This window comes from Ammospiza caudacuta, chromosome 5, assembly GCF_027887145.1.
Source record: "Ammospiza caudacuta isolate bAmmCau1 chromosome 5, bAmmCau1.pri, whole genome shotgun sequence".
Classification (NCBI taxonomy): Eukaryota; Metazoa; Chordata; class Aves; order Passeriformes; family Passerellidae; genus Ammospiza; species Ammospiza caudacuta.
In genome coordinates, this window is record NC_080597.1 from 51,851,260 (window position 1) to 51,874,969 (window position 23,710).

A 23,710-nucleotide genomic window follows, 5' to 3' on the forward strand; every position below is an offset into this window, starting at 1 on the left:
GATCAGCAAGAAAACCAAGCTGTTATCAATCTCAGGTCCCTAAACCACAATGTTGTCACCAACCTCTCAAAAAGGATTAAACTTTAAACCTTAGTATTTAAGCTATTTGGGGGGGGTAAATCTTCATCTGAATTGCACTTCTTGGTGTATGAATCACAAACCAATTTACACTAATCAATGCCAACATATGTTTGATGGTGTACTGTTTCTAACAGAGTATCAGTTAAAATATTATGTATACTTTGAAGAATGCACTTACTAACCTCCCATAAAGAGCTGAATTTACAGCAGCAATATTTTAACATGAGCACTGCTGGAACCAGTGGTTAATTGGGAAGAAAGGCTTTCAATGACAAACATTTGAATGAAAATACTAAAAGCCAATTTTGAAGCCATTGTGTACTTCATTAGAGAAGTATTCTCTGTAACAAAAAATAACAAGTGAACCATGACTCTTGTATGTCTAACCTTAATTCTTTTTTTCTTTTTACACATCACAGTATAACTGCTTGGTTTGTATAACTCTATCATTCAGATTGAATAATAAATTTGAATTAGGAATTTGGGAATGCTTTAAAGTTAAGAAGAGACAAAAAGCTTATGTTAAAGAATACAGCACCACAGTCCAGATCACAACTGAGTGTAAGCTGGACCAATGTGATTACTCTATGTAGGAAATACTATAAAAGAAAAACAGGTAGGACAAACTGTGACATATTCAGTGCAAAACTTCAATGGAAGGAGTAAGTTTCATTTTTGTAGCAAGCAATGTAAACCCCACACTACAACTTCAATTTATCTAGCAACTTTCATATTATAAATACAAGGTGGCAGTTTAATGGAAGATATTTCATCTTGTAAGATCATAATAGCCTGAGAAACTGTATTAGTATTTTTTTACCAATTTTCAGAAGTCCAAAATAAATCATGATCTGGCACCTAGTTATAATAATTTACAACTAGGCACTTACATATAGATTTAAGAGCCTAACATCCAAATCTGAAAATTCTGGCCATTATTTTTAAATGGAGGAAAACCTAAGCTAAACTAATAATGAATCCTCTTTTTTAACCACTGAACAGAATTTATTTTTCCTGCAAAAACTCACAGGTTCACTACACAAGTTAAAAACTTAATAGATTTAAAAATGGATGTTTAATCCCTTTACAGTGCAGACCAATTTTCAGTCAGCTATGGAGTTTTTATTGAACTGAACAGAAGTCAGCTGGGTCCTAATAAGCAAACAAAAAGCATGTGTTAAATTCTTGTGTGTGGTCTGAATTACATGGCTTTATGCAAATATGTGTATCCTTGAAAAACTTGTAGAGTTATGTTCCTTCTTACAAAATCAGTTTGTAGACCCTGTCTACAAATAAGGACAGTTCATGAAAAAGCTGTTTCTTTTTAAAATGCATAAATAATTTACTTTTAAAAAAAGACAAAACCCACTCTGTCCCCCAAAAAACCCAGTTGGAAAAGAATACAGAACACCATAGTTGGGCAAATACTGATACACATTAGTGCTTGTATACTCATAAAACTGCAAAACATATTCCAGCTTTGAAGTGAAACATAATTGTCTAGACGTACCATACTCCTCTGGGGGAAAAGCCTCTTCAGAAATTGCTAGTTATGCAATGAAATTACACAGTATGTAGAACTATGGATGCATATATTCCAGTGTTTTGGTGTCACGTCACAAGGGCTGCAATAAACAAAGTCAAATGTGCAAGCATTATTGTTTCTCCAGCCCAGGCTTAACCAGAGTGAAACAAATTTTGGAAGAAAAAAAGTTTTGTTCCATAATTAAGAAAGGACATTTGCAACCAAGTGTCTTAACCTATCTGCACATTTAATTAAAGTGCAAGTTATTTCTTCCTACATATACTTCTCAGAAGCCCACCAACTCCAGTGCCTTAAGCTCAACCACATTGAGTTAAAATACTGAAACAACATTTAACAAATTAAATAGAATTCACACTTCACAGCACTAAAGAAAAGAATGGTACCTTTCTGGAAAAAAAAAATAGTGATACAAATCTAAAGAAAGTAACAGCAATTTATGCTATGACATGAGTCATTTGCATAAAACTTGTATTTTTTCACTTTCATACAAGAATAAATTTTAAAATTCAAAAGTAGAAAAAAATAGCAAACTCTGTAAACCTTTGCATTTTCTTTATGCAAACCATTTTTTCTGTGTTGAGCCCACGTTAGTATAGCAAAATTAGTTAAGCAAGAAGTTTGACTGAAAGGGCATTTCATCGACTACATTAACTCAGAAGCAATATAGGATCTTCTAGCTCATAGAAAGGAATAGAACTAGACTGGCTTTCTCCAGAGTCTGAGTCATAGGGAGCATCAGGCAGCTCCATAAAACCGTAAGCTAGCTGTTCATCCTCTGTGTCTGACCGAACGTAGCAGGCAGTGCTGGAGTACTCCTCATCCTCTATACTGTTGAAATCCTGTGGGATATACAACATCCCTGGGTAGTTCCTGCTAACTAAGTCACTTGTTGTTTGCAGGGAAGTTTTCCTAAATGCCATCAGGTGCATGTGAGAAAACTTGGAATACTTGAAGCGTTTAAAACCCAAGGACTCTATGGCAATTTTCCAGCTTTTCATCATCATGGCCCGGCGATTCTGATGAGATGAATCAGGAGTTATTACAAGCAATAAGCCATTTAATACCAGAAGTTCATGTGCCTTCTTGCAGCATATCCATCGTTGATAGGGTGATGGAAAGTAAGAAAGAAGGAGTGAGAAAACGACAACATGGAACAGTTCTCCAGGTAGAGAATCAATGGGATTTTTCAGTTGCTTAAGAAAGGCATCTATAGCATCTTGTGCCAGTTGAAGAGGTTGCTGAATTTGAAGATTTAGGAAGTCACATTTGTATACGCTCTGGTGGAGTGACAAAAACAGAAAACCAAATATCAAGGTTAGTTTAAAGAGCAAATACAACCAAAATCCACAGAAAAATAAATTATTCCCTTAAAACTGATTGTTCAGAGTGACGCGCTAACTTTACTCAAGAGTAAACTTTACTAACTTTACTTAAAGAGTTAAAAAGTTAATGGTCACACATATACAGTTGAAAAAAAACAATTTAGGCTGCATTTCTGAGTAGAGGAGAAACACAAATTAGTAATGCAGAAATAATGTTAAAGACAATTTCAGGACTAAGGTATGTTTCAAGTGGAATCTGTAATCACCTTAGGACAAATCTGCTACTGAACTTTTGATATACAAGTCTTGAACTAATGTTTAAGTCCTCACAGACACTAAAAGAACAGTTATCAGTGCATCTACTGACATTTAAGAACACAAACCTACTTATGTGGATAATTTGCACAGATATTTCACACAATATTCTGAGTTGGAAGGGACGCTCAAGTATCAATATATATATTCTAATTTTTAACTCCAGTACCCTTCCACCTCTTTTTTACTTTTTTTTTTTGTCTCAGACTATATTTACTCCAAGACAGCATCTGCTGCACATGCCAGTCTCAGTTTCTATCCTCCTACCATCTAATAATGCATGTTTCCCTCAGTGTACTTTACCCCAGGACACCAGAAAGTGAGTGCATGCTGCTTAACTAAAGAAAATATTAATCTTTTCTTGGTAAGCATTTTCCCTCTCTCTCAAAACCCAAAACCCATCAATGGAAATATATTTCCATATTCAACAGTTTGCATTCTCTGTATGTGAAACAGAGATTCTAAAACTTTTGAAGACATTTATGCTTTAGTTACGTAACTAACATTTCAGTTCCCTTCCTTGTATTTCCACAATTATATCCTTCTTATTCCTCCAAATTAATTGAAGTATTACTCAGGTACTTAGTCTATATCCAAAGCATTTCTATATGAAGGTGGATGACATTTTTTTATTAAGGAAAGAACTATTTAACCCTCTGATCAACATTATTTAAGAAACTGGCTTTGTAAGAAGCCTCTGTGCTTCAATTTGTTTTAAAAGGTACTTTAGGGTCTCACCTAAGAAATCTGCTAAATCAGAAATTTTTACCAGTTTATTTTCTTTTCAGCTTTTACCACAACTTCTCAAAATAATTTTTTTCAAGTCAGGAGATTACATTAACTACCATAATTAACCCCTGGTTGTTATTCCAAAACCCTTAAATCAGCCCAGGCAACTTCTGGCCTTAAGAGATAAATTTATTCAGAAGGTTATGGTGCTGATGCAGCTCAAAGAGGAGTCATCTTCAGTACATAGGGCTCATTAATTCTGTTTTGGAGGTAGGACGAAGCTTATTCTAGCAGATGCATTTGACTGCTCACACTGTACTCCCTGTCCCTCCAAGAACACTCGCTAGCCAGGCTTCAAGGTGCCCTGAGCAAACCAAAGGATCCAAGATAATCAAAGATGTTGGTGAGCCTGAGACAGGCCCAGAGCAAGCATGTGTGTCACCACTTGTACATTAGCACTCTGGGAGCTCCTCCCATGGAGCTGTGGTACTAACCATGTCAGACAACCAGAAATCAATTATCTTACTGTTCCCTTCTGCTGGGAGAGAATCTAAAGAACTGGTTAGTACACAGAAATTGCATTCAGGACTTTTCCCAATAAAGGTTTTGGTCACTGCACATTTAAATTGATTTTCATGAGAAGACATGTAGCTTTCTTAGGAAAGCAGAACAACAGACTAGTAGACAGAAAAATATTAACTAGGCATACTCAAAAAATAATGTTTAGGTTCAACTCATATAATGTTAGGTATCTGCCATTATAGTCACTGGAGAATTAGTCAATACACAGTGACCCAATTCACCTCACCATCAAAGAACAGCAGATATTTAGGTTTGACTATTTCTAGTAGATCTTCACTGACTGTAATTAGAACTTAGAACCTGAGATGTAGACACTGAGGATCTATGTATCATAGCTAGAAATTCACTTGCCATGCATTACCATTTTAAATGCCACAGGCTCCTATTTCAGTGGCATGTGTCTTTTTTACCTCCTGTGTCATGCCCAACAGCCCTTTACAGTCCTACAGCCTCCAAAGTGGTGGAAAGTAATCATGATGCCTGTGTTTCAAAGTAGGCAAGACAAAATCTACTCAAAGTTTGTGTTTTAGACAGAACTAACATTGAATTGCTTTTAAAAGCAATTTATCAGGCTCAAATTTTTAAAGAATCTTTCAGTATCTCTCAGCATATATGCATAAATACAAATGAGGTGTTAATGGACTAAATATGGTAACAACAACAAACTACCAGGCATTTAGCATGTAAATCACACTGCAGCATATAAGAGAACATTACTTTCCAGTTAACTGTATTTTTTCACCTGTATACTTCTTTTCACCTCTTCACTTCTAAAGAGGGTTACCTTAAGCCACAGATTTTAATAGAGCCTGATTTTTAACTGTAAGTAGTCAAGGTGTGTATAGTCAAATGCTTTTCTGTTTTTTCTCAGGAATGTATTTCTGTGTCTTTTTTAAACATATTTATTCCACTTTATCCTTTTGCATGGTTGATAAATGCAATTAGTGCTGACAGAAATTGGGTCAAGAGCAAAAGACAGAAAGAAGATATAATTACAGCAGAATTCAGGCATTTGAGAACCTTACTGCCTAGGGAAAACAAAGTAATTTACCCCAAATATGCCGATAAATTTGTCCTCTGGATTTTGGAAGCTCAAAAATATTTCTAGCAATAAACATAAATGCTCCCTTATAGTGCACGTCTGAATACTAAATCTCCCCAGAAAATCTCACCAAATACAGTCACTGATCACTTCCTTCTGTCAGTGAATGCAGCTTCTGAGAAGCTCTTGTCTAAGCACAAGCCTACTTAATTGTTATTTATACCTTTTGAGATCCAAGGAGTCATCTGAAATATCGTTAAAAGATGGCTACTAAAATTTTCAGATTTTAAAGATTAATAATGCCATTATAAAGGCATGGTTCTGGGAAAAAATTGTATTTTTAAAAGAAAACACAACTAGGACTTTAGAGCCTGTTCATGGAAAAGGATGTAGTGTTTAGTTCCTACTAAAGCAAATATTTAAAAAGTGTGTAAGTATTAAACATACTCTTTTACAGTTATTTTGAGGCATTCCACAAATTTGAGGATCAAGTTTATACTAAATACAGCATACATTACATACCTCAACAGCTGGAACAATGTCTATGCCAACTGTCAGAAATTCTTCAAACTTCAGAAATGGATTAAAGCAGCTACCAACATCAAGTAATCTGATCTTCCCCAGGGAGTGAAGGAACCTAAGAAGCAGCAAGAATTAAGTTTTATCAAATGTAACTTTTAAAGCTGTATTCTGAGTTACAATTTCAGGCAATTAATACAAAAGATTCTCAGAGAACACCACAGCAGTGACTGATAGAGGTGAATGCCTTACTTCAATTGCTGAGTTACCTAAAGAACCAAGATCCATCAATAAAAGCAGGTGGTCCTCAAGCAGAAGAGTTTTGTTCAGAGAAGGTGCAATAAACTATGCACTTTTGCACTTGTAGCAAGTAAATAAAATGGCAAATTGTGTGTCTACTAGACAGACTCTCATAATGTTTTGTGTTTCTCACTTAACTTTGTAGTATTTATTGATTTTGAAGTCACACTGGACACCAGAATTAAAGTTTCATGAGTTGAAAAGGGAAACAGACAACAACTACATAAACAGCACCATTTACAGGGCTGCAATCTAAAAAAATTCCATGATGATTTGTAACATCTTGGAATATCCAAAATCCATTAACAGAGGCAAACAAAGTCACAGCTTTCACAGGGACTTCACAAAGATGAGAATGCTAATAACATTTCAAAAATAAAATGTTTTTTGCTTCAAGTTTCTGTAGCCAAAACCAACTGGCATCTCCAAAATGTAACTTGTCATGTTTCTGGGAAAGGCTCAGCCCTGGAGAGACAGATAACTGCAAAAAACTTTCAGAAACAGAGGTGCAGGGCCAATGCAGTCAAACCAAGCCATGGCTATACTCATAGCAACAACAAAGCAGAAAGGAAAGAAAAGCCTCAGCAGCAGTAAGAGATCTGGGCTCCTTCTAGATTCCCAGTAACCTACCAGAGAGAGGATGTTGGAAAAGCAAGATAAAACATCTTGATGCATTTGGCAAAATAATGGCAAATTTAAACATTTTGCTTTTGCATAGAACAGAAGATATCCAGGGCACACTTCTCTCAAAATACCACCATGACCAAGGCAAAGAGTGCAACAATTACCTTTAAGCTAAAGCTGCAAACATTACCAAGCTGCCTCCTAAGTCAATCAGTACTGAGTGTACAGAATGAAGATGAAAGCAACAATTTTTCCAGACTTGGAACAGGAATTTGGACACTGTGTAGGCAGATCCTAGTAGCCATAAATCACAAACATGGCTGGAAGTCAAATCAGAGATCTTTTCCCACATAAGGGTAGTTTGTGGTTTCTCAGACCAGTGTATTTCCTTGTCTAGCAAATGGAGGCACTAATGGCAGATCCCTCCTCACTCAAACACAAAAATGTATGCCTGCATGAATGCTTACATTCTATATGAGAGTCTAATATGGTAAGATCAAATCAATGGACACATGGGACCACAGGAAGCATAACAAGAGAAAACTGGATACTACGGTGCAGACAGGACTTCCCATGAAAAAGAGAGAGCCTCTAGAGATCTAAACATGTTCCCTTTAAAGTGTTCAATGAAATACTTATACAGATTGAAATGAAGCAGCAAATCCCAGAAGCCTCTAATTTCCAGGACAGTCACTTCACCTATGGTACAGAGAAAAGATCACTATGATGCATTCTGTCTTCCTATTTACAAAAACGGCCTTATTTATATATATTTATAAATTACTTGAGAGAGGATTATATGTGGGATGAACAGAATAATTGTCTTCACACCTACCAGAGTAAAACAAAGAGTCACAGGCTTAGTCATACCGATAGACAACCCCACACTGTTGTAGTGCTACATGACCAGAATGGAGTGACAGTGTTTGAACACTCTGTGGGTTCCCCGTATCCCCTGTACCAACTTTCAGACTTCACTACAGAGCAGTGAAGCTCCATGCTAAAGCATTTCAGGAGAGATCTCTGTTTTATGTAATACACAATCCATTTTCTTTCTGATAAACTCTGTAATTTCTTCTGCAAGGCATCAAGAAAAAAAAAAAAAGGAATTTTGATTTCTCTGGGCAGTAACTTAGACCAGTTATGCCTTGTTGTTCAAAGTCTATATGGCTACTAAGAACTTACTACCGTTTGTAGCTTACTCAGGTAGATATTATAAAACCTGCCTTTGCCAGGTATGTCTTACGACATGTGTATATTTTTAAACTTCTGAGAATGAAAATAAAAATCATCAGCACTCACTATACTAACAAATACTTTAAAATAATTTATAAAACTTGTCTATTAACTTCTTTCTGTACACATTATAACAAAAGGGAAGGCTACAAACAACTGGTAGCAAGAAAGCAGGTGAAGTTAGCTCTGCAACAGCCACTATTACCTGCAGAAAGTATGGAGACAGAGATCAAAGAGAGACCAAAGAGATGCAAAGAGAGAACCAATGCTTTATCCTGACAATGCCTCCCACTGCTAGAGAGCTTTAAAGTAAATATGATCATCAAACCTATTGATTTAAACAAACATGAAAGACACAGAAGACACCAGCTCCTAAGGACAGACATAGCTACTAATAACATTTAGTAACATGTCATTCTTTCCCTAACTTATCCTACACCTAGCTTGAAGTAAGTGCTGATCACAGCAGACATTCTACAATAAAGGAAAAAACCTCTTTACACAATAGAAAAAACACTACTGGAGGAAGTTCTAAGAACTAAACTATAAAGAATATGAAACAATAAGTATAACTTTTATAGATTCTATGCTTATGCATTCATTATTTCACTGTACTTGCAAAATATGATTTTTTTTCCATCACACATGAATAGTCACAAACATGACACATTATTTAGGAAAAAAAATGGAGGGTGGGACTTCAGAAATAATAAAGTTGGTCTTGGATACCAAAAATAAAATTCTTGCTTGAGTGAAGGTCACAAACAAAATTAAAACTGTTGTTTGGAAAATACCTCAAGGATACTACAAGTTCTGCAGAGCCAGTCATCAGGAAGCTAGTACATTAAAAGTTAAGGGTTGTAATTCCAAATTGCTTTTGAAGTGTGTAATTGGAATCAAGAGTTTCTCTGCAATTATTTATGAAGAGAAAGTTTTAAGTACTCTGATATTTACATTTGGCACTTAGTACTTACATAAGCAATTGACTTTTCAACAGTGCTGAACAGCCATTAGATTCTAACTTAATTAACATCTCCCTTATTTCACCTCAAGGTTTAATATAAATTGCACTGCACACCAATGACATACTAAAGTGAAATTGCTTTAGCACTAAAATGAAGATGACTAAGTTGTCATTCTCAAGCAATTTTTTATGGCATTCACCAAAATATACTACAACATAAACAGCTCTTGAAATGTATATATTCACATGAAAATTGCCTTTCTTAGCTATTAAAAATAAATCAGACTGATCGAACATGTTCTGGGTAAAGGACATCAGGGTAAGTTTTAACACTCAAAAAAGGGGAAAAAAAGTCAAAACATGTAAAACTTACTCTTCTGTCACAGCTTCATGATTTGTCAAGCCAAAGTTTGGCAAAGGATCTTCAATCTTGGGAGTCTGAGGAACATTTAAAGCTGGAGTGGTTTTAGAAGCAAGAAGTGCTCTTTTTTCATCTTTCTCAAGTGCTTTTCTTTTTCCACCATTCTGAAAATATTCTCGGCATACACTGAAAAGACAAAAAGAAAAATTCCCCAGGAAAACTGAATGCTCTTGTTAGTCGCTATTACAGCTAAGAGACATACCAGAGGGTTAAGAGATCAAGTGCTGTCAACTTTTAAACAAATCTAAGTTTTATTTCAAATTTGGTAAATCAACTTTAAAAAAAGATGTGATACATCCAACAGTATGAGTGGTGGGTTGGTGGGTTTTTCCCCCCAAATTATGTCATAAGTCACAGCTGAGTATACATTTAAGGTTTTTTTAATCTGGATAGACATTTAGAGTAAGACAGCAGAATTCTTGTCAGAACATCACCAGAAGGTAAACTTCAGCTCAGCTCTCCAGTACAGTGCAAAGAGTTATGAACTAGCTCCCTGTCAACACAAGGTTTTGAAATGTGTTTCTTGCTGGCACATAAACTAGGGGAAAAGAAACCTAATCCAGATTTATGCCCAAACTTACATTTTCATTTTAATTGAGTTTGACTGGACATTTTTTAAATAACAGACAGCAGCTGTATTCCTGTCAAAGACTTATTTTAGCTTTCAGTTTTTCCCCATATTTACTTATTTTTCTTAGAGGAACTAGAACAAAATAATTAATCATATTTGAACAGAAATATTAGCCAGTTTAAAGAAATTAATGTTACAAAAGAAGTTAAACAGCACTTGTATTCTTCAATCAGTAGTCAGCATTAGTGTATGAGAAGCAAGCACTGTGTTTAAGAAAAACTGAATTTCATCCACAAAATATAACTGGAAAAAATTGTTGCTGTGAAATTAAAAAGCCGGATTCACCCTGCACAATTCAGATAAATTAAATCTGCCATCCAAGTATTTGCAAGAAAATTTCAACAGAAATAACCCTTGTTTGAATAATCTTTTGTGAACAACTCATTTTTATGGTGCTTTCTTGAAATTCACACCATTTTCCTCTACCAAAACTGCAGAAGTTTGAAGGAACATTCCACAAAAAGTAAATTCAAGTGTAGTTTAATAATATCTTATACAAAGCAGGAACAAGATAATGACACTCCACATCAAAGATTTAAGGATGGACACATTGGTAAAATGGTGCATTTAAATCACAAATAGTGACAAAGACTTGGAATACACACGGCTAATCTAAGGTTTGGTGATATTTTAGGCATCAAATATACCCAGTCTCTTCATCACATAAGATGTGAAGGACAACAAAAAAAAAAGTCATTGGAGTGGCACTGAGTTTCTTAGATGGAAACATACACAAACAGGCACAGTTAGAAATAACTTTACCCCAAGATAGGTAGGAAAGAAGTGCCTTGAGTCAGAAATTCTGTGTAATCACAGAATGGGTCAGGTTAGAAGGGACCTCAGAGGGTCATCTGATCCAAGCTTCCTGCTCAATTAGTGTCATCCCAGAGCACATGGCACAGGATTGCATCCACAGGGTTCTGGAATATTTTCAGTGAGGAAGATTCTACCTTTCTGTGCAGTTTGTTCCAGTGCTCAGTCACCTGCAGAACAAAGAACTTCTTCCTCTGTTTCAGGTAGAACTTCTGTGTATTAGTTTCTGCCTGTTGCCTTTTGTCCCACTGGCTGGCATGACCAAGCAGAGCCTGGATCCACCCTCCCTTCAGATATTGATAGACACTGATGAGGTCCCCTCTCCATTGTCTCTTCTTGAGATTGAACTGGCCCAAATCCCTCAGCCTTTCCTCATAAGACAGATGCTTCAGTCTAGGTTGCAATACTACCAGACATACAGACTGCAAAATTATAGCAACTTCACCCATTAGAGGCTGCACATATGGAAAGACAACAACTCTAAAACTAAGTATAACAAGCCAGTCACTTAGCAGGAAAAAGATTTTAAGGAGATCAATAAACAAATGAGAACACCAGAAAAAAACACTTGCATTACTGCTGGTATACTAATTAAATTATTTATTTATAAGCACATGATCAATTTAGAACTATTTAGTTCTGTGTATCAATTAGTCCAAGAAATGAAGCTTGAAAAGAAAAAAAATTTTGTCCATTTATCAGCTACTGCACCACTTTGTTAGCACCCTGTAGTCTCTATTTTTATTCTAAGTCTTTTTTTCTCATTATGCATCTTAAAACATCCAGAATCAACAGCAGTTTAAGTAGTGTTGCACCGACATGCAAGACATGAGAGAATTCTCAAGCTTGGAGGAATGTTTTCTTTTTCTTCTCAACTATTCATGTTATCAACCTTTTAATTCCCTAGAATCTGGTATGCTACCCAGCTTAACACTTAATGGCACGGGAGAACCACCTACTTGTAAAGTGCCAATTCATCTTGTCACTGAGAAGCCATTTCTTCCTCATTCTTGGTACTGATGCAAATGAGTGTTTCATCCATCTTTCTACCTCTAACCATGTCAACTGAGTTCTCATGATTCTGTATGTTTCACAACAGACCTTCCTCATTTGCACATAAGACACTACCAAGTTAACAACAAAGAGAAGCATCTCCTACTTTTTCATTTTCCCTGGTGGACAACTGGCCAATGCCACAGGAAGGCCCAAGAATGGATACCATTCTTCACATTCAGATCCCAGGGTCTGCATACTGGTGCAGTACCACAGGGTACCAAGGAACCCCAGCCAAATCCACCAAATCCCAAAAAAAACCTCAGATCACACTGCACTTCATAGCCACTGAGGGTTATCCTCCCTTTACACTTTTCTGATGTCACAGTCATTCTGGCACGATTACCACATGTTGTTGCCCTTTTGGCTCCTGAGCTCTCAGAGGAGTTGCCTATGTACTCCTCCTGTAGAAGTGACCTTCACACTTCCTGTGGGGTAGCAGCAAGCACATGGGCACTCACTGCACTGGCAGCTAGCAGAAATAATGCACTCTGTAGTTTACCCCAAGGTAATGTGCTGATGCAGCCAGATGTTGAACTTCACAGCCATTAAAGCCATCACTGATCACCCTGGTTTTGAGTCTGCAGTTATAAAAGACTCTACATTTAACAACTGTCTCAAGTAAGAAACAGAGCATCTCAATTATCTACAAAGCAAAAATGAAGGAATCTATAATTCTAAAATCTGACACAGCTCCATTTTTAACTGACAAACATTCAGTCTGTGATTACACAATATTAGCTCTACAATTAACACAACTGCTTGTGAAGAATTGTGCAATGTAAATGCTATCTGAGCTGACACTTGCTACAGTTCACACAAACTGCAAAATAAATATTTCAGGTCTAAACGGTTTCAGTTTCCTAGATGAGTGACACATTAGGTTTCTGGATGAAGTGTGAAGTTAATGTCTTTGCTTTAAAAAAGAAATAAAAAAATAAAATCTTTGTATTTCCTCAGTGAAACTAATTTTCCGTATTTCAAATATCAAATGATAAATAACCAGTTCCAGTTGACTCCCCCGCTGTCTGCCATTTGGGTTGGACACAAAAATCAGAAAAAGCCAATATGATACATATGATTTGTTAATCAAACATTCAACTGGCCATCGACCAGGAGCCCCAGCTCCCATTACGGTGCTGCTTTCCAGGATGCCATTCCCCAGTCCATCCTTACATCCAGGGTTGCCCCATCCCAGGTGCAGAATCTGGCACTTGTGTTTGTTAAAATTCATACAGTTTGTGATTGCCCAGCCCTCTAATTTGTTGAGGTTTCTCTGGAGAGCCTATCTGCATTCAAGGGAGTTAACAGCTCCTCACAATTTACTATCATTAGCAAACAATGTGTTTAACAGCAAAAAGTTAAGACTGTCATATAAATGTGAACATTGAACATTGTCCTGTCCCATTTAAAATGGTTCCCCTCCTGCTGGTTCTTCCACCTTCCTCAGTTCCATTCTCCTTGCAGTGAATTGCTCAACTAATTGCAATCATCAAAAAAACCTGCAAAACACTGTGGAAGGGACTTGCAAACACTCCTTCATTTAATCTTCCTATTAAACAGGATCAGCTTTCCAGTTCTAGCAGAGATCTGTTATTCTCAAAGATCCTCTAACAGATTACTTGGCCTTCTCTTCTTTTGACCAGACAGCTCCAGTTTCTAGAAAAGAACACCAAGGCTTTTGTGGAAAAAATAGAAGGCTTTTGATAATTTCTTTATCTTTCTTGGAGTTGAGCTGCTGTTTGTTATTTTTTAAATGCAGTGGCCAAGGTGGTATTTTGGCTAAGAGCAATGCTAAATTAAGTCAGAGTAGTACTTTACATATCTTGTGGACAATCTCATTAACACACTTAAGTATGATATTTGCCTCTACTGCAAAAGCATCCCATGACCACTTCATACTCAGAATCCAAATAGTTTTTTGAAAGATTGACACAATCAATTATTCCCTGGCCTTTATTTGTAGAGCTGATATTTAATATAGTAGATAATGTCCAGTATAGTTTATAACTGCAATAATTTTAATTCTGCTCTCAGAGTGACAGTTCCTCTCTCTTTGGTCTCATTTCCAAATTTAATAAATACACTTTACTCTAGCAGACTGCTAATAAAAGTATTAATTAGTTATGGATACAGAAACACACTCTGACAGAATCCTTCTCAGTAAATCACATTTTTAAGATAAGCTTCTCACATCTATTCTTGGCAAATATTTCCAAACAGTTCTGTACTCACCTGTCATTAATTTCATCAGAACTGTATTTCTTTACTCATTAAACAGTCAAAAGACTTTTTAAAAAAGTGCAGGTCTAGATAGTGTTTTGTCATGATAATTAGAAGATTTTATTTTTTTCTCTTTAAAAAAACCAGTCAAGTCAACACAAGTCTTAACACTGAGGCAAAAGCAACAGAAAGAAGCAAACCTGCTGGTCTGGCTTACTCTGTTCTAACTAGAACCAGAACAGGCTGGCATTCATTGTGTGTACAAAGGTTCACCAGCCTATGTATGCCAGCAAAAATCAAAGAGTTACAACAATTATTCAGAGTAAACATTACCCTAATATGTTTTAAGTTTTGTGTTGTAGTGTAAATGAAAGAGAACCAGAAGTGTTAATTTGCAAATATCACTTGCTACTTGCTTTCAATTTTCTAAATGTATATAAAGGAAGGAAGGAAGAAACAGCTGAGTGTTGCCCAGGCTTTTTACACCACCACTCAGGGGATCACAAATGTGGATCTGAAAGCAGATAAAGTTTTAACCCCTCTTCCCCCATCCCTCTCCCCACTTAAAAGTTCTGTAATGTGTTCCTGAAACAATAAACAAAATTGGCTCTATACAACTCAGCATATGGCCACCAGCACAGTCTATCAGGTACTGCTTTCCATTTTTTACAGTTTCTGGAGTCTGGATACATGTTCTTTAAATCAACACTAATGAAGAAGTAAAACAGTAAGTTTTATGTCATCCGGTTTAAGAGTTAATATCAGATTTTTTCCCAGTGTCTTTAACAAAAAGGCTTTTGAAAGAAAAACAAAATTGTTATTCTTGATCCTGAGAAGCATGCATAGCTTCTCTAGTGATTATTCTATGCTATCTGATTTATTTTATCAGTTCCTAGAAGAATACAAGGAAAATGAAGGAAAGAACAAAAACTCAAAGTCTTTTGTACTTTTTTTTCCTTTTAACTAGTGGAAAAAACACTTCTCCGTTTCAGATCACTGAAAAGATCGTCCTTCAAGTTAAAACAAAACGCAGTCTCTTCTTTCTTCAGGAGACATACACGGGTGCTTCCAATCTATTTTCAGCACTCCACTCACAAATTAAAATTCATCTAATATGAAACAGCTACCTTCCTGCTGTCATGGTAACATAGTAATAAGCATTGAGCAAAAGCTTTCACCTAAGTCTCAGGCCAAGTTCTCTTGCATGCAATTCTGCACCCGGGCACAAGGCGGAGTAACAGCAATGGGACCTGCCACCTGTGTGGCACACATCTTGGGCCCGTCAGAAGGAACAAAAAATTGCAGAACACAAAGTCAATCTGATATATTCTGGTATTTAGCAATCCAGACCTCTGTATAATCTGAGAAGTTAAAAGAACTCTCTCTTTTTCTACTAATGTAAAGACTCCCAATCCCTTGAGTTTGCAAACTGAAAAGCTACGTGCTTTATCTCAAGCTTTATACCAAGACAAAGCATTTTAGCATCTCTTAGTGGGTGGATTTTCTTCTTAATATGAGCTCAGGCTGCAAAGCCCAAATTGGACATTTACTTCAATGTTTACTCTGTAAGTGATCTATAACACAAACCAAGTGGGAGCCCCAAAACCTTCTATATATAAGTCATCACTGTCCACAAGAAACATTATCCTGTCCTACAGGATAATGGACAAACTTGCCACAAGCTATATGCTTACTGCTTAGCTGAAATAAAAGTAACACACAGCTCTATTTAAAATGTTTCAAATATTAGCTGACAATTAAATTGTAAGAAAATACCAAGCAATGTTCAATGGAATATGCCCTGGGTCCAGTACAACTAATTTTTTTACAGATAACCTGAACTGTGGGTCAGTTTCAGTTCCTCATAAATGATCTGAGAGTGATGCCAAATCAGGGCAGGGTGGGAGGAAGATGCTGCAAGAAATTGCACTATTAGAATTCAATTATCATTCAAGGGAGTGTAATGTAGTAAAGAGAAATATAAGTACCAGCATTTCCACAGAAGTAAAGAATAGCACAAATACAAGTAAACAACTAGCAACTCAGGAAGCCTGGAACACAGAAATAGGCAGCAGGGGATCACAAAGGAGCAAAAGTCAGCGCCATACCAATTACAAAAAAACCATACAAGCACACAAACAAAAGAACAAAACAAAAAAAGCCAAACGACCCAAAACCAACAAAATATCAAACCCCCACCAAACAAAGTCAATAGCATAAATGAGAGTCTACTACAATCTCAATAAAATCTATTTGATTTATCCCTGCAAAGCCATTGAAACCCTCAGTCCATTTTTGGGCTTAGTTCTTTATAACTGAGACACCTCTCATGTAATTGGGATACAGATACACAAAGCAGTCCACAAAGGTGTCTAGAAAGAAACACTTAGCTATGGCTTCTTTTTCTAAGCTAAAGAATAAAACATTGGTAAGTAAAGGAATAGTTTTCAAATATTTACCAGTCTATCACAGGGAGAAAACCTCAGCTTATTATTACTTGCTCCATCTCCAGAAGCCACAGAAGAGCTTAAGCTGCCACCAAGATCAACAGTCTCACAGTCAATTCCCTCCTCTCTTTTTTGTTTTATGGGCTCAAGAGAATTTAAATTTAGCAATACCACATCTACTGCTCTTTGCTCAGCACTTTGCAACACTCACCTGCAGGAGCTACAGACTGGCACACAAGATTACTTTCTGGTTTTCTGAAGTCATTCCCTTCCCAATGGCAAGACCATTGATACATTCTCTTCCCATTTAAATCTCAGCAGCATTTTGTTTTATTCTGCTGTACAGATACTGTGGTATGTCTTGGATGCCAACTGTATGCAGGAATTCTGAATGACCAACATCTCTCCTCTTTTTACTTTTTATTTTCCTCAGGGACTGAAATAGTTTAGTGCCTCATTTAATGACTTGACAATTCAGATAGCCCAACAAAAACTGGATGTTTATGACTAATAGGAATTTTAGAGTTTCAAACACATTTAAAACAATATTCACAGGGGTTAAAATCTGTCACAGGAGATTAAGAACTGAAAATTAAGCACCAGAGATCTGCATGTAGAGATGAAACACTATTATATGTACAAAACAAACCAAACCCCTGAAAATTAAACTTCACTTACACTCATTGCATTTATTCAGCTTAGGTTCAGAAGCATGGAAAATTACTTCATAGATTTATCTGCAAACAGCTTCAGTATTTGAGAAAAAATAGTTTGCTGAAAATACTTCAAAACAGGATCACCTAATAACAAAACACTTAAAAAGCTATTTCCTTAGTAAGCTGGAATACTAAGAAGGTATTTCTTTAAGAAAGCAATAAATTATTAATATGCTATAGGACAAATGCTAAATATTGGCAAAAAGTAAAAAACAATTAAGCTTTGCATTATAAATAATTGCAAGTAAAAGTGTGCAATTGCATGTTTCAAATACATTATTTACCTGCAACACCATTCAATTCGGCCTTCCCCTTCACAAGTTTTTGCCCAGTGATTATCTGCAAGGTTTTTCATTGCCACAGCATATTCACACAGCGTTTCCTCATCCTCACAGTGCTCACGCCAGATCTTATCAAAGTCTCCCACTAAACAAAACAAAATAAAAAAATTGCACATCAGATACAAAGTCTCTCATTATCTCCATGGCAAAATCCCCGTCCAGTTTAAACCTACATAATGCACCAAGAGCTTACTTTACCTGCACATAACAAAAACAAATTCTCCTTTCTGTAGTCATAAACACAAAATTCCAAGTTTTGGGGCAGGAAGGGGCTGTCAGGTACTTGAGAAACTAGAAATATCAGTACATTGGTTTGTGACATTAAGGTCCCTGGGAAGTTTTGCTTTCAGGTTTCTGTGCATGAGCATTTAACACGACAAAATTTTAGAAATGAAAGATTTAAAAGTTTCTGTTAGCATTCACATCCATGGCAAGTTCTGTAGGTGACATTACATGAAAAAGCCATGAAAGTTAAACCCACAGTATAGATTTCTTTGGGTATACTGAAAAAGAAATTCAAACTCTCATTGATTGCTGTCTAATCCAGCCAGGCCCAGTAAATTAGCATCTAGTACTGAAGAATCAAATCAACTATGATCAGGAAATCTCAGACAAATTCCTTTGCTGATCTCTCGGGACAGATCTATTTCCATGCTCCTCACCTCACTGAAAAGAAGTCTCGCAGGTTAAGCTCTGGCTCTTCAGAGTAATTACACATTATGTTTTTCCTTGTTTGCTATTAAAGCATCCACTTCTCCTAGCCTGCTTTACATAATGCACTGCTAAAAAAACCCAAGATAAACGCTAGTCATGGCTAGCCCCATTTCCTATACAGCATGCAAACCCTTGGTGTACCTTACTGAAAGGATATTTCTGCCCAAAGAAAGATGCTTTCCTGGTATGATGTTCACTAATTTATTTTGTGTTGCTTAACCACAAATGTGGGTACATATCTAGAATATATGCCAATCTGCAGAATAAAAAATATGTACTGACTTTGAACTTACAAGCTAATACAGCTAAAAATAACTTTTCAAGAACACAGTTATATTTTAAGCTTTAACTTGGACAAACAACACACTTTTCACAACATGGTTCCATCTTGTAGCATCTTTGTATGAGAAGGAAATACTTTGAAAGCATAACAGCCATAACCTAATAATAAATGTCTGTTAAAGCCTGAAAGTAGCTTACAGTATGACCTGTCCTCACACCAGTAAGAGATTGCTGTTTCTAACACACTTATGGCAATTCCTTTGATGTATTTTGTTTCAATTAGCAGTAAATCAAGGGTTTTTTCCAGTGACAACCTTTTTATTTGTTCCCTCTTGTGCAAAGCAGTGACAATCCTCACCTCATTTGTCCTCTGCTTACAGAAAGACTGGCCCTGACGGACAAGTATAGATGTATACTTAAAAGATTTAAATCAACCATCCAGGTTACTCCCTACTTAGGTTTGGTTTAGGGATGTCATAGCAATTTTCAGAAATAAGCATCTAGTACACTTGTACAATCATCAAAGTGAGTCATGTTTAAAATTAGGTGTTTATACTCCCTAGTCTGAGATGGCATTTGAGATGGGAGTGGCCGAAATTTAATGTTACCAAAATGGGGAAGCTGTGCAAGAAATTATTCATTCTACTTGCTATTCAACAAGCATAGATGAGAAAGTTATTACACTGGAAAAAAAAAAAAAAGGTATAATACTGAATGACATCCCTCATTATTTACCAAAGGATCCAAGTTCAGAGAGTATGCTTTATAAGAAATGGTATTAGCAAGGTCACCAGCTGACCACCAGAGCAGAGAAAACACTCAAGTTGCAGGCAAATCCCCACAGGGGGTTCTGCTAAAACCAGTGGGGCACTTTTCCAGAGCTTTCAGGAGAGCCTTCTGTAGAAACAAACATGCAGAACAGGACATACCCTACTGACAAAACAGTGCAGAACATGGCAGCAGTGACCTACCAGCACAGAGGGCAAAACAAACACAAGTCCTAGCAATCGAAGCACTAGCAAAGATCACTAGCAAAGTGATTCTCAAAAGCAAATTAATTCTGGTGCAGCTTAGACAGAGTGTTGCAGTTTCTCCAACACAATACTCTGAGTCCTGTGCATGCTCCAGACAGCTGTGAAATGCTTCAGTGACTTGCAGTTGCTAGAGACTTGTTTGAGCACGTGGCCGATGGCAAAGGTAAAAAGTAATCAATGAACACGTACTGAAGGAAAGTATCACAAAAAAAAAATCTGAAGTTTATTACTGTTCTTTTATTTCAATACTTCATCTGGTCTGTCCTGAAGCAATTATTCTATTTTCAAATACCCCTTTTCCTTAAAGCTTAAGAAATAAGGGAATGGGAAAGAAGACATATGCAAAGACCAGATGTTCTTAACTAGCCTACCCTTAGCAACAGAAAATGCCTTCTAAGATCAAATCCTGCTCTCATAGCAGCTGCTCTGATTTCCTTCTGAACAAATCAGATTTGCATCAGTTCCTGGAAGTCAGATGAGAGTTAAAAGCATCCACAGATGAGGGGTCTTAAACTGAGACATACAGCAACAGACCCAGAGCTGACCACCAGCACACTGGGACGGGAACTTTGGATTACAACAGAGCTGCCTATAAGAGTAACAGCATCTTGGCTCTGAGCTGACAAGAAAATAAAATTGAATTATACAGACCATGAGGAGAGAGATGCAGAACAAAAGTGAAAAATTCATCACAAAGTAATTCTGTCACACATCTTATATTAAGTTAATTCTGTGAGCACTTCTGGTTTATTTTCATTTACTAATGCAGAGATACAGAAATTGTCTACATGGGACAGATGCAGCCCTGCTTTTGTATGAGGAGCACTGAAATAGAAGAAGGCAGATAAAACAAGGAGAGGACTTCCACAAGATCAAAACTGACAGAGGGAAGGTAAATATGGAACAATATGGAACAACTTCTGGCTGTTCCAATAATATGAGACAGAAAGGGCTGCTTAAAAGAAAAAAAAAAGTTACTCCCTCAAAAAATGTATAACTAAGCCTAAAGTTCATGAAGTTCATGTAGCTGGGCAAACTACAGGAAGAAAATCCATGACAGACACCATATTCAAAGACAAGATTTCTAACTCAGGAGCTCCTAGACCACAAAATCACAAAAAGACAGAACGGTAAGCAAGCACAGCAATACTCCAGCAGCATTCTTCACTTTTTCTTGTCTAAGCATCTGCTGTTTACCCACTGTCAATACTGATTTTGATATGATGCCCATTCCTCTGCTTCTTCGTGGATACAAGCTACAAACAACTGCAAATAATGGGTCATCTTAAGGCACTGGCACTGTTGTGCAGGGCCTTTCAAAGAGTCTGGCATCTAATTTCATTTGAGTAAGTAGCATGGCAGTGCATTGTTTTGCTGTGGTGTTTGCTCCCCCATACTTTAACATAGCGAGCTTTGAGAAGACACAAACAGGCACACCAGATATAGGAACTTGAAATCCATGCTCCAATCATGCTCCAATACTGACCTGAAGATGCAAACTGTCCTTCCTATCTATAAGAGATTATGAGACTTTTGATACCTATGAGATTTTGAGATAGTGACTACAACCAGTCTTGAAGCATTCAATTTCAAAATGATATCCAGACAACAGAGAAGTTATGCATTAATTTTTTTTCGATCAGTATATTATAATCCACTGTGCACTAATTTTTCAAGCAATACATTATAATCCAGGTTAATGCAAATATGGCATTAACACTATACTCTAGAGGTAAACATTTATTTGTGAATCAATAAATTTTTGCTTATGTAACCAAATGGGCAGTAAAATATGCAGGAACATTTTATGACAAAACTAGTAGTTACTAGAAAAATAAGATCCATAAAGTCTTCTATTAAGTAATCGGTAACTGTAAATTAAACAGCAGTTTGTGGTAGGCAAATCTAGTAGAATAAAAAGAAAAGAATTTTGGATCTTTGACCACATCCTAAAGTCAAGATTTCATTTTGTGGATTAAACTTTTCATACTCATGACCATACCATAACATAAAGCAGAAGTTACACTTACCAACTACCTTTTATGCAGTTTAAAACCTCTTTTGAGTGCTGAACCTTCAGAGATCTTCATGGACCTAAGATCTCCAGCAAGGAGCCAGATATGCCACTGTCCCGCTGAAAAGTGTGACTGGCAAAACTAGCTCACAACAGGGAGTTCCACACACCTCTCAAAGCACTATACCCATGCTATTTCAAAATTAATTAATGCTTGTTCTGTTTTATTCAGAATTACCTAGAAAACAAATAAATAACCTACTCTTCACCTTGAAGGTTAACTATTCCTTTAAAAACAAAAAAGGTCAAAGCCCACTGCTTCCTAGAATTCTGTCACTGAACAAGTGACTGATAGACTTGTTCTTCCTAACACAGCCTTTGCAGTAACAAAAATCCAACACTGCTTACCTAGAACAGATGAATCCTTCTAAGTAATTTCCACCCACATTAATATTGCCCACAGAATATCCAAGTCATAACCCTGAACTCAACCACAGATGTATCAGCAGTTGCTGAATACTGTCACACAGAGAACAGGTCAGGCATGTACAAGTTATTTTTAAATGATCCTAATTCAAGATAATTTTAATTGTGGGTAACAGCAATAGAGACCAAATGTCAGCTGTAGCTTTTAACAACCAAAAATATTTTAAAAGAGAAGAATCATACAAAATTAGTAAGAACTCCCCTAGCTCTGCATCTATTTACAAGTCCTTATCAGAGGTTGTCAGAGCAGCATCAGAAGATCAGGTCTGCGATTCCTGGTGAGCCAAACCTACACTGTAATTCTTCTCTCCAGGTAGTCTGTTATTAAGGAAAAAAATTCAGCTTTCTTCCATCCCATTAAAAAAATTGTTTTAAAAAGTAATTTATTTGTAGAGTGTTAAATTGAACTGTCATTTAAGATATGCTTATAAAATAAACAAAAAATAATTAGGCAGTTTTCCTTCTGACAGAACAAATCACATCAACTGGTATTTTAAGAAAACACAACCTTCTGTAATATAAAAGAAATAGAGCACAGTTCTGCTAAAGGCAGTATTTTTCATTTTGGAATGGGATGAAATCAAAACCAGCTGATTTGAATAATTCTGTTTTATCAAGCTACACAGAAGTTATCACATAGAGTTGCAAAAATACTATCTGCACCTACAAGAAGAGATTTGTAATTACTATTTTCCATGAGTCCACTGGTGCTCTTTGGAAAAACAGTGCAGTCATCTCTACAATCTCAAAATTAACTACAGAATACTTTATCCATCAACAAACAAGACCTAGCATATCAAAAGTTAATTGGCACTGATACTGTGCATTTAAGTCTTCAGGTACAAGTAATGCAGGTTTAGATCTTAAGCAACAACTTCCTCCAAAAAAAGAAATTAAAAAATAGTAACAATAATCTAAAAAAACCCTAAAAACCCCAGAAACAAACAAACAAACAAAAACCCCCCAACCTCATCCATCAAAAAACAAAACAAAACCCTTGAGAAAAAGGGTAATTATTTTCTTCTGGGAAAATAAAATTCTCTCAATTCAAGGCAGCTTTAATTGGAAAAAAAAAAAAAAACACAACAAAAATAAACAAGCAAAAACAACAACAAAAAATAACCCTCCAAAAACCCCCAAAATGCCCCAACACACCAAAACCCATCCCCAAGTGTTTAAGGGTTTGAAGTCTTCTACATACTGGTAGATAACTTAGTAATGTAGAAAGCCAGATTGAATCCACTCCCTTTTCAATACCTTCATTCAACAATACAC

General features: G+C 36.4%; 1 protein-coding gene across 1 annotated transcript in view; it reads right to left on the reverse strand.

Moving 5' to 3' along the window:
- Positions 1–44: 44 nt before the first annotated feature.
- Positions 45–23,710, reverse strand: part of BMT2 (base methyltransferase of 25S rRNA 2 homolog) — a 30,252-nt gene continuing 6,586 nt past the window's right edge. The window contains exons 2-5 of the mRNA XM_058805479.1: positions 17,849–17,990; positions 9,634–9,807; positions 6,140–6,254; positions 45–2,904 (exon numbers count right to left, since the gene is read on the reverse strand). Coding sequence (XP_058661462.1) covers positions 2,275–2,904; positions 6,140–6,254; positions 9,634–9,807; positions 17,849–17,990 — 1,061 coding nt within the window. The 3' untranslated portion in view covers positions 45–2,274. The remainder of the gene's footprint in view (positions 2,905–6,139; positions 6,255–9,633; positions 9,808–17,848; positions 17,991–23,710) is intronic.